We start from the raw sequence: 15,402 nt of genomic DNA on the forward strand, positions 1-15,402 counted from the left end.
TCTGTGTTATAAAATTTATTTGTGTAAAGCATTCAGACATGTTTAGGTGGGAAAGATGATACACAGATTTCACTACAAGGTGCAACAGAAAACCCTACTGGAAGGACGGTACAGCTGGCGCAGGACTGGCAGGGCGCGAATGAAAGTGAGACGAGAACACTTCATCGGGGAGAAATTTAAAATAATAATTTAAAGCTTCATGAGGCAAGGTATGTTCCAATTTAAAACACTAAGAAATAGTACCATCGATGAAAAAGGAAATCAACTTCTAAGTGTACCAAAAGGGTTGTAGGGCAAACAAGAGGAAAATTTGCGTTTGTTGAGGTACAAATATAGGAGTGTTCCATAAGAGGGGTGTTAATTATTATTAATGGCAAACCCTGCAAATACAAAGTAAAACCCAAATCACTGGTCACATAATTCAAAATTTACATGTAATAAAGGCAAGGCAATAGACTCGAGTTACGGCCTGTCAAATATTTACCCCACTGACGGTATCTACAGAAGCACTTGGCCAGTGTGTACACAGTGATCCCTATGCACGCCAAAAGGGTTTCCTTAAAAATGACACTATATACAAATCTGTACACTGACCCACCAGAGCGGTTCTCCGTCTCCCAGGGAGGGGGAGTTATCAACGTAAAGCAGGATACCTGAGGTTTCATTTCTTCAGTCACCTTATCATAATCCCAAATATACATTTCAGGGTTTATTTTTGTTTCTAAAGACACTTTCCTTGATATGTGCACTATGGTTAGAATTAAAAACAAGAATAATAAAATAAAATACTCGCTCGCAGGAGCTGACCCTCCCCACCCCACCTGGAGACTTCATCAGGCCCTGGACAGGCAACCTCGCTGTGGGGGGGATGGCCCCCCGCGATGGTGCACCTCTTCAGCGAAGTCAGCAAAGGCTCTCGTTGACTTTTAAAAAGGAGGAGGATGAAGAAGAAAAAAAGGAAAAAAACAAAACCCAAACGCCAAAGGAATTTCAGTGGGATGAAGTTCCTCCACCACTTAGAGAGTATCTAGGAGAAAACAAAAAGAGAAGTAGAAGCAAATCAATGTCATCTCTCTAAATTAAAAACAAATTAATTTGCAAAACTTCAAGCAATAATCAAAATCCTAGTTTTTATAGACAATCCCAAGTTATAACAAATTAAGTGGTGCAAGTATCAATGGGCTAATGATTCCGTAAAGAATTCATAAAAATTAAGAAAACCATGATTCCAACGCTAAAAACTTTTCACAGATAAACAAAAAGTGAGAATGTGTTCAGCCTCCCAGGAGAGAAAAAAGAGACACGAATAGAGTAGTAAATGATACACCTTCACTTATTATCATTTTTTAAAAGCTGAAAAATCGATAATACCCAGTGACACAGTTAAGATCCCAACGATGCAATATCAGTGCAAGAAACCCTTTCTGGCCACACAAATACCGGCGCTTGTTCAAGCAATCCACTTCCTAGGACGGTCTGTTAAATTTTTTGTGATTACAATAACTAGGACACAATTCTGATGTCCAACAGTAGAAAAATGGTTAATTAAGCAAGCTGAATGAACTAAGAGATGAAAAATCATAATTAAGCAATATGAAAAATACACCCAGGTTAAGAAGTGTACACAGAATTATACATGTCTAGTTTTACACAATTTAGTCTACATGAACACCCAAGAATATCTAAAAACTTGGGTAAGTTCATGACTTGTATACAGCAATGGAAGGCAGCGCACCCAAAACGATGATGGTGGGATGGGCACTTTCTCCTGTTTCCAGCAATTCTGCGGCACCGTCTCACTTTGGAACACCAAAAAGGGGGACGGGTGCGCTTCGTGGCCAAGATTCCCTCAGCAGCCTCAAAACCGGGGTGGTCACCCAGCCACAGGAGACGGCTGAGGACGAGTTTAATGGGACTCGTAGCCAACATGCCAAATTAGAGCTCCTCTTTTAAGGCGTTTAGAGTACATAGCCCTCGCCCACGGAACAAATGACTAGGAAAGCACGCTGTAGCCACGGGTCCTGAAACTCACTTTTCGAGCGATGTAAATGCCCAAGTCATGGGAGGAGTTGATGCCACACAAAAGAATCCACACACTAACTCAAACTAAGATACACAAAAGCCTCTGAAAATGCTTTGGACAAAAGCTGGTCCTTGTCGTCTCTGAGGCGACCCACTGGAGCAAGGCATCCAGGAGCAAAACGGGTCTGAAGTGTCAGCGACGGCCACTGTGCTTTGGTGGCCTCTGGACAGGGGACACACGGCAAGAGCTCGGAGAGCCCAAAAGGGACCAGGCAGGGAGCCCCTGGAGCAGGTCATCTGATGGCTGAGGAGAGAGAGTCCCACGTCACAAAGGACAGAAGGACAAGAGAGAACCAGAGAGGATGGGAAGTACAATGTTAACCGTAATGCAGACGGCAGGAGTTACACCTGTGTTATGTACGGTCACACCCGCCACAGTGGCTCCCAGCACCGACTTCACAATGAGATGTGCCGTTTAAGTGTAAAACACACACTGACAATAAATAAAAAAAAAAAAAAAAAAAAAAACACACACTGACTGCAAAGACTCAGCCCTGCAACGATGGTGAAAGACCTTTCATACTGAAACAAGACTTTGGATGCGGTGGGTTAAGAAATAACGCTATTAAAACCAACTTCACCCGAAAAAGCATACTGGAGTCCTTCAACTGCCTCCAAGTTCTCCAGCCTAAACGTGAGAGCAGGTTAGAAAGTTGGGATGTTTTCATGAGGGAGCCTGAGTTCTACAGAACAAACCTGAGGTTTTCTCTGATGTCCCACTTTAGAGGGACACTTCACAGGACAGCGGGCAGCCCCTTCATCACCACTTCCAAGTGGCAAAAGTGACCCTACATGCCCCAAACTTCTCCACGCGCCATCCAGCCGACATCTCAGAAAAGATCTGAGACGCTCCTGATTCCCATCAAGGAGCAGCCGTCCTTTAGCAAAAGCTCGCTTCCTGGACAACACACCTGGAAGGTGAATTTCAAAGCACTGATCTGCCTGGCGTTTTGGGGAGAGAGAAAGGTTCGGGGTGTGCAGGAGAGCTCGGGTCACAGAGCTGCTGGACGGTTCACCTCCGCTCTCTCCAACACCCCCAGGTGACTGCACGTGTGCGACCTACCTCCTCCACAGGGAGGCTCCCCCAAACAAGCTTGAGGGACCGGGCGGGGGGGACAGATCCGCAGCCCCACTTCCTCCTCACCCTGGAGCCCATTCCACCAGGGCCGCCGGCGGGGACAGGGCGCCCCCTGCAGGCTGCCGGCCACCACAAGAGGTTTCCGGCGCTGAGGCAGAGGCGAGGACCCACACAGCCCTCACATAGACCGCATCTGTGTCCGGTCTCACGGAACTCACCGAGCCCCCACCTCTGGTGTTTCTGGACACCTGGCTTTGAAGCATAAAACCAAACGGAGAGTCCGGGCTCAGGACTGCACTCCTCTGGCTGGTCACGAGGCTGCATCAGGAGAGCAGACCGGCACCCTGAAGTCGTCCTGTGCTTAGGCAGCAGAGCCAGCACCACGAAGCTCTGTGGTCCCTCCCCGAAGCGTCCAGGTTCACCTGGTTCGTTCGCACAGACTCCTCTAACTCAGGAGAACAGCCATCTCTCCCTCGATTCTGCTTCAAGTCCCCGGCCCGGAAGGTACCAGGCACGGGTGGCACTCACCTCTGCAGCCGCTGCACGAGCTGGGCCACCATGGTGTCCGAGATGCCGGGGCAGGCCTCCTCTGCCAGGTAGATGGCCCCGCGCAGCTCCTCGATGGACCTCAGGTTGCCTCCACACGCCTGGCTCTTCTCCTTCAACTGAAAACACCAAAGTGAGGAACGGCGTGACTCACCCGAGCACGGGAAGCCACGGGCGTCTGTTTAAGGAGTGGCACGACCCGACTGCCCCGGCCACAGGGTCGGCTCGGATCCCTCCCCTTCTGGAGGCTAAGAGCACCAGGCACAGGCTGGGCCTGAGCCCAACCCCCGTCTCTACCCTCCCCCGGGAAGGAAACACACCCGCTTCTATGCACCTTTTCAGAAGGTGATCGTGGCATCTGCTCCCTCTGCTTGCTTTTTCCATTTCCACCCTAGTCTTCCACCAGCAAAGCCATTTCCCGCCCACTTGGCTCTGGTGTGTGCCCCGAAGCTGTGGTGCGGGCCACGCACGCGTAGCTCCCGCGGTAACCAGGCTGGTGTTGAGGCCTCCGGACAGACTGCCATTGTGGGCAGGGTGCTGCCGAAATACTCCATTTCATGTAAACAGGCAACAGCCCTACACCCCGGGAGGCTGATGTCCTCTCGGCACCTCTGCGCCCGCGGGAAACCACACCAGTCTGCAGGCAGCTCCCACAGTTTAAGGTCAACTTCTGTCTTTCCGGGATGCGCCCCGGATGCGCCAGGAGGAGGCGGAGCTGCTCGGCGCGCGACCCAGAGCCTCCAGCAGCTTCTCGGGCTGCTGGGACCACACGCCGCCACCCCGGCTTCAGGCTCACTCTACGTCCATGGCTTCTCCCCTCCCAGCTGCAGGGACAGACAGAGGGACAGGACGGGCCTGGCGCTGAGGCCGGAGTGCCTGTGCCTGTTCCACTGTGTCAGCGACCGCAACGGTCAGCCTGGAGGTGGTGCTTCTGTCCATCTGGGAGCCCTGGCCCCTTAACGACTAAACACAACCGGACTTACAAGCCCCGAGTGGGCAGCCCGCCACCCGACCTCCCTCCCACTCCCCCACCCCACCCACCACCCCACCCGCTGCTGCCCGCGGCTGCCAGACGCGCCCCGTCACCACCACTGGAGGGAGCCCCTGGCCCATACTGAGGGACGTCTGGGAACGTGCTCATTTGTAACATGGGGAGACGCTCCTTAAGTAGCGAGATTGCGGAGTATTATGCAAATAATGCACACTGGACGCTCTGAACGTGAGGCTACCAAACATTAATAACAAAAACACACAGGAAAAGACGCCTGGGAGGTTACCTTCAGGGCAGCTGAACAAAATCAAAACATTAGTACGTTTAGGATTAGTTCACTAATTCTGGATAGTGCCTTCAGAATGGATTTTTTTCATGTGCCCAATAAGAAACAGACAGCTTCAGACAAATGAGAAAATCTATGCCCTTTTCCCCCGTTGCCCAACTATCCTAGTAAAATGCAGTCAGGGTTGCGGGAAAGCAGCGGAGTATCTGGAAAACCTGACGGGCCAATTGCCCGAAGAACCTACCAAAGAGCAAACAGGGTCCAACAGGCATCCCAGGCCAAGGCCGCAGGCAGAAAGCGACACAGAGGGGCCTCCGCCTGCCCTGTTGCTGTTCACTTTTCCACCTGAACCCAGAGTGTTCAGTGGTTTCAACCTGTCCCTTGGGCACACTGGTGAGACAGATCTGGGTCGGGGAAGGCCTGGGAGACTGAGGCCAGCCAGGAGCTCCGCCAAGGGGGAGGCACCATGCGACTGGCGTTCAGGCCAAGCGGGGGACAGGGATGCGCCCATGGGTGGTACTTCCTTCCCACCCTGGGCCACCCACCTCAAGTCCAAGGTCCCCTGCTACAGCCTCCCTGGAGAGCTCTGGATCACCACCCAAACAGAAGGCGCCAGGTGACTCACTGAATTACCTTAAAGGCAGCCTGACCCAAGGGGCACAAGAACGTGACAGGAAGGGGTTATTTCCAACTTATCCTCCAATCAGCTACTAACCAGGTGAACCACGTTCACCCTCATAAAACCCACCCTTGAAACACCTCCCAATGTTGTACGTATACACATACCTACAGGGGGCAGGGTCCCCTGAAAGGGCACAGGGAGGGGCCCATGTTTGCAGGGGCCGCTCGTCAGCAATCAGGGGCCCTGCTGGGTGAAGCCACTACTCTGGGGGCTCCACAGGAAACACGAGGACCCCAGGGAATCTGATGTCTCCTTAAAGTAAAAATCTGTTTTTCACATTGCCATACGTAAGTCTGTCGAGGCAAAGATGTTAGGCTGCACCCAACTAGATTCTGTAGAAAACAGCACAACTGAAGTTAAAAATTGTCCCAGTAACATACGGACTGGGGCTGGGTTGCTGACATCCCACGTGTACGCTCCTGCCAGTGACACAGCGACAGTTCCCAGGAGGGGCTGGAAGACGGCCCCCGGGAAAGCAAGAGGTGTTCCTGGAAGGCAGGGGCCCGTCCATCCCAGCTGGCCTCCCAGAGCCAGCCAGTCTAACCCCCCAAATTTCACGGGCAACCCTGCCACAGACGGGGCAACTGCTCCCCCTTCTTCCCCTCGCACCTCCCCAAAAGTCAACTGGGCATCTTACCTCCGCAAACAGTGGAGAAATAATTGTAGATAAACACTGAGAGAAAGGCCTCTTTGGGATGTCTTTCATCTTGGGGGGCGGGGGGGGGGAAAGAGTAATGAGAAATATTTAATACTCACATTTGCAATAATTCAGTGAACTTCAGATACACGTCTGTCAGATACACGTAGCATCTGCAAAGGACTGTCCTACTGTGTTTTCACTGGACTACGGAGGACTACAGATACCATGCCCGGTGGAGAGGCAGCAGAGCGCCAGGAAGCGGCACCCTGCGTGGACTCCGGCGATGCTGAATTGCACCGCTGAGCCCCGTATGGAGAGGACCTGACGGATGAGGCCTGGGAATGGCATGCACGTCAGAGCTGGCTGCTGGAAGTGGCTGTCCTATGACAGTGCTGCCTTTTGTTTCTTCCGCAGCCTCTATCTGAGCACATAGCGACTCCCATCTGCTTCTCAAAGCAGGATCTGTAGGGTCACCAGGGGACAGCCACTGGTCTGCACTTGCTGAAGAGAAACTACACCACTGTGCTTCAAAACGACCCTAAAACTACAGCTTTTCTTTAACTTAAACAGGCACAAAACCAATTCATCAAAATTAAGTACATAGGTACCAAAAGCAATAGATTTATTTTTAAGATTCCTTAAACAAAACTCAATTCCCAAATTACAGTACCTTGATGAGTAACACCAACATGCAACACAGGCCTAGTCTCATCGAGAGAGCTGGAAAGTCGTTTCAAACACTAAACCCACCTCCCCGCTGCCCCGGGATGTCCAAGTGTCAGGAAATGCTGATCTGGCGGCAGGGCTGCAGAGGGCAGCAATCAGCACCGCAGAGCGGACCAGAGTCCAGACTCGCGGGTTGGCCTCGCTGGGGAGTCAGACAGAACATCGTCTCCTGATCTGTCGATTCCCTGACAGCCAAATTCCACAACAGGCTGCACTGAGGGCCCACAAAGACCACGAAAACAGCAGGCTTCACACAAAAGCGACTCAAAAATGCTGCTGACTGATGCCAAGGGTTAGTCACTCTGCACGAGCAAACATACCTTATTTCTTTCTAAATCCGACGGCTGAAGAGCTCCATTCTCAAGACTCTTTGGATCCTTCTCCCGGATCGTGAAGATCCAGTCCCCTGAGTCACTGCCTCCGGATGCTTGGCCGTCTGTGTCCGTTTCCCTTAACACAGAAATGCAGGTGACCCTGTGAGTGAGGGCCAGCTCTGCGGGGAGACCCCCCCCATGCTCCATGCCTGCCTCCGGTCCTGTCCACTCCCCTCCAGGCCCTCCTGGGCTGCAGAAGCCGACCCTGCCTCTGACCTCACAGAGAGAGACCCCGTGGGAACGTGGTTCCCATAGAGCTGCCGCACCCACACCGTCTCTCCCGCGTCTCTTCTCCTGGAGAACAGTCTCCACTGGCTCCGCCCCACCACACCTGAGCGCGCAGTCCTTCTGCTTGCTCAGCGCCGCCCCCTGCCTTCAGCCACAGGGCTTGGAGGCGTCACCTACACTGCACGCTCCCACCTCCGTCTCTTACCTTCCACTCACTCCAAAATCTACCCGGCCGAGGCCCCCTGTCCCCTGCCCGCCTCTGGACCAGGAGCCACTGTTCCCTCCTTATCATCCTGCCTGCAGGCTCAGCAGCAAATGCTACCACCGCTCACCCTCCTCCAGAGGCCCTGGACTCCTGGGGCCACACTGCACCCAGATCTCCTCCGACCCAGCTTGCCCACGGGTTCTTCCTTCACGCTGGCGTCTCCCAGCATTAGGTCCTCGGCCTCTGGCCCTTCTCCACAGGTGGGTTCTCAGGGCTCCAGTGACCGTTCAGAGTGGTAGCTCTAAACCCATACTGTCTGCCTAGATATCCCGCCTCAACACCACATCTCGACGCTGCTCTAAACTGGACACATCCTACTGGACGTCTGAACGTGTCCCACATCAAACCCAGCTTCCTGTGCCCTGGCCTCCCCAGACCAGCCTCTTCTCCAGTGCTGTCTTCTCAGTGGACCCGTGACACTGCTGAAGCCGGACCGTCCCCACCTGCGGTACCCAGACCCACGGTAAACGTCTGGACTCTCCCCGCCCGTCTCTTCAGCCCCACGCCCACCACCCTCACGGCTCAACATCAAGACCTCAGCGACATCCTAGTCTGTGGTTCTCACCCCTGACTCTGCAAGGGAATCACATGGGAACCTTGAAAACTATTCTGGGTCTCATCCCACTGGCCTGCCACGTGGACCTGGGCCGTGGGTCAGCTCAAACTTCTGGCCGAGGTATGAAGGGGCACAGGCGAGGATCTGACTTGCAGCACCTCCACTCCTGACCCCCCCTTCACGGCTTCCCTCTTCCTTCACGCCAGAGCAGTCGGTCCCGCTCTCCCCACCTCTACAGACCCAAGCGGCTCCCAGACCTAATTCATCTCTTTAGCTAATGGATTTCCTAGATGCTTAGCTTGACACCAGTTTATAGTAACTTCCTGGCACAGAGCTTTTACGACGCCAGGCATACCAGAACACAACACAGGATCACTGATACCCTCATGTGTATCTTTCTAGAAATATATGTAAAGCCATTTCACCTGATCAGTAGCATTTTAAAAGCAGGAGGTATAACGAAGGAAGAAGAAACCAGGTCTAGTTCTTTACGCACAGCTCTGTCACAGATTTTACTCAGAGAAACTCCACTGGCAACGAAAAGAGACTCAAAGACTCCCAAATATAGTCCCATACTAACACAAGAAGCACCATCAGCCTGGATTTTTTTTTAAAAAAAAAGAAAAGAAAAAGGAAACCCAAAACCCACCCCAACCAAGAGATGAGAATGAACAGGCCCACATCCAGTACGGCATGGGGCTCAGACACGGCCTGGGGCTGGGGACACGTCCCCCAGTCACGGACGTCCCGCAGGACTCGGGCCGCGTGGACTTACGTGTCCGAGTCTTCGGAGCTGGAGTCTTCGTGGCTCTGTTCGGCCTTCCACCTCTTGTACCTGTCGATGAGCTCAGTCAGGTAGGATGTTTTCTTTGCATTGCGGATTATGAACTTGTGCTTCAGTAACTCCTTAGCGGTGGGTCTCTGGAAAACAAACGAAGCAAAGAGAAAAGGCATGAGGTCAAGTTCTCTACATTCTACTTGACTCCACCCCAAAGGACAGACTTCTGCCTCCAAACGCCCAGCAACCAAGCTGACACGTAAAGACAGAGTCCCTGCTTCAAAGCTGTTTCCTTTAAGACCGAGTCAAAGAAGGTCATTTGGCTCCTGTGGGGGGGATCCCGTTCACAGTGTGGACAAGGTATCTAGTATCTAATGGGGGTCCTTAACGTTCTGGAGGTAACCATCGGATGAAAGCAGGAACCCCCTCCCCAGAAAAATGCATTTACAAAGAAAATGTTGCAGAGCATTTCACAGATCATCATTCAATCATCGTTGCTAACGCTGGCAAGAGAGAAAACATGTTCTGTATCACCTGGCTAACTTTCTATCTTACTGCTTGGCTCTATCCTTCCAAACAATAAGATAAATGTTAATTTAAATCCAACTGGAAGAAAGCCAGGAGATACCCGTTCCTTGGACGCTGAAAGGGTACCCACGTTCTCTTAGTCATCAGCCTTCCCAATTCAGAAATGCTGGTCTCCCAGGTCTGCCTTTTCCCTTGTGATCGGGGTGAGGACTTCATCCAGGCTCTGGGCTCAGCACGGCCAGTGAACTCGGCCACTCGCTTTGCCCTTGAGAGGGAGTACGCTTCCCAAGAAAACCACGCAGCCCAAACAGGAGCGGCCGGCGGGAACACACAAATCACGCGAGTCAGACCGTGTCCCCACTTGCTCTGAATTACTAAAGCTTCCTAAACAAGAGCCAGGCTCGCTTCTCAAACGTAAGCCTGCGCAAAACCTGGGTCACTTCAGGCATTTCTCAGTCCCCGTCCACGTGTCTAATTCCAAGCATCGCATCCTCTCCTCAGGGCGTCTGGGCTAGAGGTCGGGGTGGAGATGTGTGCACTGGGCCAGCAAGCCAACAAACACGCTTGTAATGGGAAGATGTGCAGGCACGTGGGTGTGTCTTCTCGGGGCTCGGAACAGACTCCTGATAACAACATCCCGAGCCCCATGGACACAAAGGACAGCAGCCCGCCTGGCACGATGAGTGGTGTACTCTGCACCCCCTGGAGGTTCTTAGAAAACGCTGCATTCCTCATTGAATTCCATTACCAAAACTGGTATCACATTAGAAAAGCATGGTGCTCTCGTAAAACTAACCACATATTTTTAGATAAGGGTTCGTAAGAAGGCGGGGGGCGGGTGGGTTCAGAAGTTTCAGCCTGACCTTCGGCTAACCCTGCTGGAAAACTCAGAAACAAAACAAGGACGTGTGGTGCTCCATGCAACCCCAGATACACAGACAACTTTTTTTTTTTTTTTTTTGGCGGTACGCGGGCCTCTCACTGTTGCGGCCTCTCCTGTTGCGGAGCACAGGCTCCGGATGCGCAGGCTCAGCGGCCATGGCTCACGGGCCCAGCCGCTCTGCGGCATGTGGGATCTTCCCGGACCAGGGTACGAACCCGTGTCCCCTGCATCGGCAGGCGGACTCTCAACCACTGCGCCACCAGGGAAGCCCAGACAACTTTTTCTAAAAAGCCCTAATTCAGAGAGAAAACTAGGCTAAAGCCATGCTGCCATCACTGCCACATGGCTCTCCCAAAGTCAACTCAACAGCAAAGACAGTAAGAAGGAAAAGGGGAAAGCAAGGTGGGCGTACATTTCTATCTCATTCCTCTTTTCCTTCCTGACACATGCCCAGAAGAAACTGAAAACATTTACTTTAAATACCTAATTAGCCACTGTTTTTCAGGCCAGACTTTGCGGTTACTAAAATGGCTAAATAGCCTGACCCTCCACTATAAATATTAAAAATGTATGATTCCACATATAATATTAAGGAGAACAGTCTTCAAGTTCAATGAGGTATGAGATACTAGAAAATCTGAAAGAAAATAAGTAGATTTTTCATCCTTAAAAGATAAAATAACAATAAAAAACAAATTTGCAATTCAAAGCAATTAATCACACCCATTTAGAAAAAGAAAAATAAATGAAATCACGAAGACAGCTGATAATAGTGATTAAAGAAAAATGCCAAGTAAGATGTATCCTGACCAATCAGGCCCCAGAGGAGGAGATGCCCGTTCTGATCTCAAAATACTCACAAAGCTCGGCTCCTTATTCAAACAGGCCTCCACAAACTCCTTGAGGGGTTTGCTGTAGTTTCCTTCCAGCGTCGGGGGGTTGTTCTTTGGAATGAGGAATAAAACCTTCATGGGATGCAGCTCGGAATGCGGAGGCTCCCCCTTGGCAAGCTCGATCGCCGTTATGCCCAGGGACCAGATGTCTGCCTGCAACAGCAAAGCATTCAAAGAGACGCACTTCAGAGGAAAAGCATCTCAACGTGCTTCTAAGGTTTTGAAAAGGATACTCATTCTTGACTCAAAATAAGAAAAGATATGCCTTTGGTATCATTTCAAAATAGGCAACACCCAGGAGAAAAGCTAACGCACAGAACATCTTCTGCCTCGACATGGAAGACGGCTCTTAACGATTTCTCCTCTTGCCTTTGCTGCTGGAGGTGGGAGACATCCCACGCTCATTTAGGTCCCTGAGTCAAGGGAACAGGGAACCCGAGGTGAGCGGGGAGGGCGTGTCCGGGGGCCAAAGCATGTTTGCGAACCACCCTGTCCAGCGATGCTCAGAAGCCGGGCCTCGGACGGGGTTCAAGGCCAGCTCTCCAGCTGGTCCTGCGACCTGAGACAGAACACCCAACCTGTGGCGCCCAGCTCCCTCCTCTGTAAACTGGGACGAACGCTAAGGGTGGTCGTGCAAGATGCTTCACGTGGCACCCAGGACTTAGCGAGGATGCCCACACACCCACAGAAGCAGAGAACATCAACCTGAGGCATCCCCACGTGCCCATCACAGGGTTTAAGAGTGAGCAATCCGCCACATTACAGCTTAAAGTAAATCACAGGTGTCATGACTTTTTTCAGTTTGCCAACGAGTACTTCAGTTTGCCAACGTAGGGGCTTTTAGCAACACCTAAAATTAACAATACTTACCCAATATCATGTACTAATTAAATTTTCTCAACTGTTCAAAACAAGTCTTCTCATGGTCTGGTCTATCTGAATCAGGATCCAAGCAAGGCCCATATGTTGCTCTGACTGGTAGGTCAGCTAAGGCTCTTCTAATCTAGAACTGTCCACTCCCAGTCTCCCCAGTGCCACTGACCTAAGGGAGAAAGAGGCCCCAAATTCCAGATTCCTCTGGCTCCTTCCTGCTGCCATGCATGCATTCTTCCGGTTCCTCACTTCCGGTTGAGTGACAGGTCAGTTACACCTAGAGCCTCGGTCGTGTTCATTGTCGGCAAGAATGAGGCGCCGAGCGGGGCAGCCGCTGTCCAGCTGCCCAACCCTCCTGCCCGGCCCAGGCTGTGGCCACACCTGCTCAGTGCAGAGATGAATGGGTTCCCTGACCGTGTGCTGGGAATGAGAAGCGCTCTGGTTCGCAGGCTTTCTCACAAGCCAAAACCAAGCCACAGCAAAGAAGACAGAAGCCGAAAGTGAAGCGGGACCCCACAGGCAGGCCAAGAACGGGGCGAGGGGCACGGCCTCCTGCACTCGGCCTACACGACCTCCCTGCTCCTGTCACAGCACCGCAAAGCCATCCTACTTCCAGGCAATTACGTCAGAACCTAACACATCCCTCACTCCCAACTCCACGGCAGGGAAACGGAAAGGCTGGAACGCTGAGCAGGTCGCCCCAGGACCCAGACGTTCCCAACCTTTAACAACCTAGAGAGGGCTCACCTGCCACGTTCCCACAATCCTAGGACGTACGAGAAGTCCTAGCAACAATCTCCCCTGGGCAGCGGTGGGTGGGGACGATGCCCAGCACACCTTCTACTTCCTTCTGTTCCAGTGAAGGCGGGAATCACAGACGGCAAGCCTTGTAAACTCTTTGCACTCAGTTTGTACTAAAGGGATGAATCTGGAAGATCCAGTATCGGGAGTAATGTTCCTGCCTTCCTTTCCTCTGCTTTATTTTACACGTGCTCTACTTTAAAAATCAGCAGAGGTGTGATGTGTTCCAGGGTCCGACCCCCAGGAGGAGGAAGCTGGGTGCAGTGAGCATCTGTAACCGTGGCGGCCGCAGGAGGACAGGAGGAAGGGCACAGGTACAAGGAGAAAGGGCGAGTTGCAAGAACAGAGGCAAAAATGACGAGTACACGACTCCTATACGGTCGCGATTCCTTTCTCAAGTCTGTGCAACTCCGCAGCTGCCTGCCTCTCTTGGATTTCATTCAACGGCTACTGTTTGCTAAGCCTGCCACTCGACAACAACCTGGCTTACGGCCATGTAGATAGAGATGATCCCTGAGGGATGCACCTCCAGACCCCCCAGCGTCCCGTAATCACTTCAATACACTCTGTTTCTGGAAAGCCCCGCCGATGATGGTGTCCGCTAGCAGCCTATCACGGGAAACGAGCCTGTGCTCATTTCCTTCAGAGACCTGAGGGCTTGCTATCAGGCTCCGGGCCGGACAACTGACAGGCAGCAAGAATTCAAGGACCTGCACCTGCTTCCTGTCTGACAATACAGACCAACTGAAGTCGACCGATGTATAACAGCCTTCCCAGCCCCACCCATAACGCGCCTCCCAGGTCTTCAGAGAAGAGGCACAGGCACTGCTCTCACCTTCTTCCCCTGGGAGGGTCACCAGTAGAGCCACATCAAGACAAGACGTGTGTCACTCCCCCAGGCAGCCAGGCCAGGAGCCCGAGCCTCGGCCCGGCCCGCCCCCCTGGACTTCTCTTTGGATCCTCCTAAATCAGCCAGGTGCCAGGCGTGCCGCTCTCGACCTCCCGGTGCCCTGGGTCCCCTTCCTGCCCCTGGCTTAGTGCAGGGCTGTCCTCCGTCCCTGGGACTTCTGTGGGGGGCTCCCGAGAGGCCTTCCTGCCTGCAGCCTCCCTCTGCAGACGTCTCACATCCTGCTGATGAATTTGGAAACCTCGACTGGCACTGGAATAAACGGCAAGCGATTCGGCATCATGTAGCAAAACCCATAAAAATATCCACCCTCGTTGAAAGCAATTCATTCTGCTTCTAGGAATCTACCCTAAATAAATTTTATATTTAGAAAACGGTAAAGGCTGCCCAAAATATTCAACAGCAGCATTACTTATGCTAAAGCTCAGAATGACTGCGTGGCTACGGCACATTAACTTCCTGAAGTATCAAGTACTCAACAACGATGCTGACGCACAGACTCAATTGTACTCACGATATGCTATCGCTGCATCTACGAGATATGGCATCAGATTTAGAACATGTGTCTGGATTTTAAAATAAAAGTTATGTGGGAAAGGTCAGTCATTTTCCAAAGCAATTGAGGTGTAAGAAGAGAACTGTTTTACCACCATGTGGGAAAGATAGGAAATTTAGCTACTAAGAGAAAACAAACAGAGGTTTTCACTATGAGCCTCAGTCCAAAGTTACAAAGGCAGGTGCCCTGAACTGCAGATATTTCTCTGTGAACAGATTTTTTTCCTCCGTATGTGGTTAGTTCTGGATAGAATTCCCCTAAAAGGGACAACACAGAATTATCTGCTACCGATGAGCAACAGGGGTGAGGGGATGCGAGTGGGGTGCTACCAGGATACAACTCTCCAAATCCTTGCAGTACCAAGTTAAGTGAAAGTACGCTGCCTACATCTCTGCCGTCAAAATACAGTGTAAGTGGCATAAAAAATGTATGTACACCAGATATTGTACAAAGAACGGCAAGAGGGGGACGTCCCTGGCAGCCCAGTGGTTGGGACTCTGCGCTTCCGCTGCAGGGGGCATGGGTTCAATCCCTGGTTGGGGAACTAAGATCCTGCATGCTGCGCAGCGTGGCCAAAAAAAAAAGAAAAAAGAACCACAAGAGGAAGAGGGAAAAAAACATGGAGAACCCCAAGTAACAGTTACAACTAGTCAAAAACATACCTCATGGATTTAATAGAAACTATTTGCTTAATTAGAGGCAATATTTAGGAACACATTAGTAAGTGGC

General features: G+C 51.7%; 1 protein-coding gene across 2 annotated transcripts in view; it reads right to left on the reverse strand.

Annotated features, from left to right (window-relative positions):
• STK24 (serine/threonine kinase 24) overlaps nt 1-15,402 on the reverse strand; it is a 108,388-nt gene continuing 92,986 nt past the window's right edge. For both annotated transcript variants that reach the window (XM_033843757.1, XM_033843756.2), the window contains 6 exons: nt 11,504-11,689; nt 9,230-9,375; nt 7,352-7,481; nt 6,303-6,371; nt 3,689-3,825; nt 1-1,027 (listed from right to left, as the gene is read on the reverse strand). In XM_033843757.1, the coding sequence (XP_033699648.1) occupies nt 991-1,027; nt 3,689-3,825; nt 6,303-6,371; nt 7,352-7,481; nt 9,230-9,375; nt 11,504-11,689 (705 nt within the window). In that variant the 3' untranslated portion in view covers nt 1-990. The remainder of the gene's footprint in view (nt 1,028-3,688; nt 3,826-6,302; nt 6,372-7,351; nt 7,482-9,229; nt 9,376-11,503; nt 11,690-15,402) is intronic.

The sequence above is a fragment of the Tursiops truncatus genome, chromosome 18 (genome assembly GCF_011762595.2).
Source record: "Tursiops truncatus isolate mTurTru1 chromosome 18, mTurTru1.mat.Y, whole genome shotgun sequence".
Taxonomy (NCBI): domain Eukaryota; kingdom Metazoa; phylum Chordata; class Mammalia; order Artiodactyla; family Delphinidae; genus Tursiops; species Tursiops truncatus.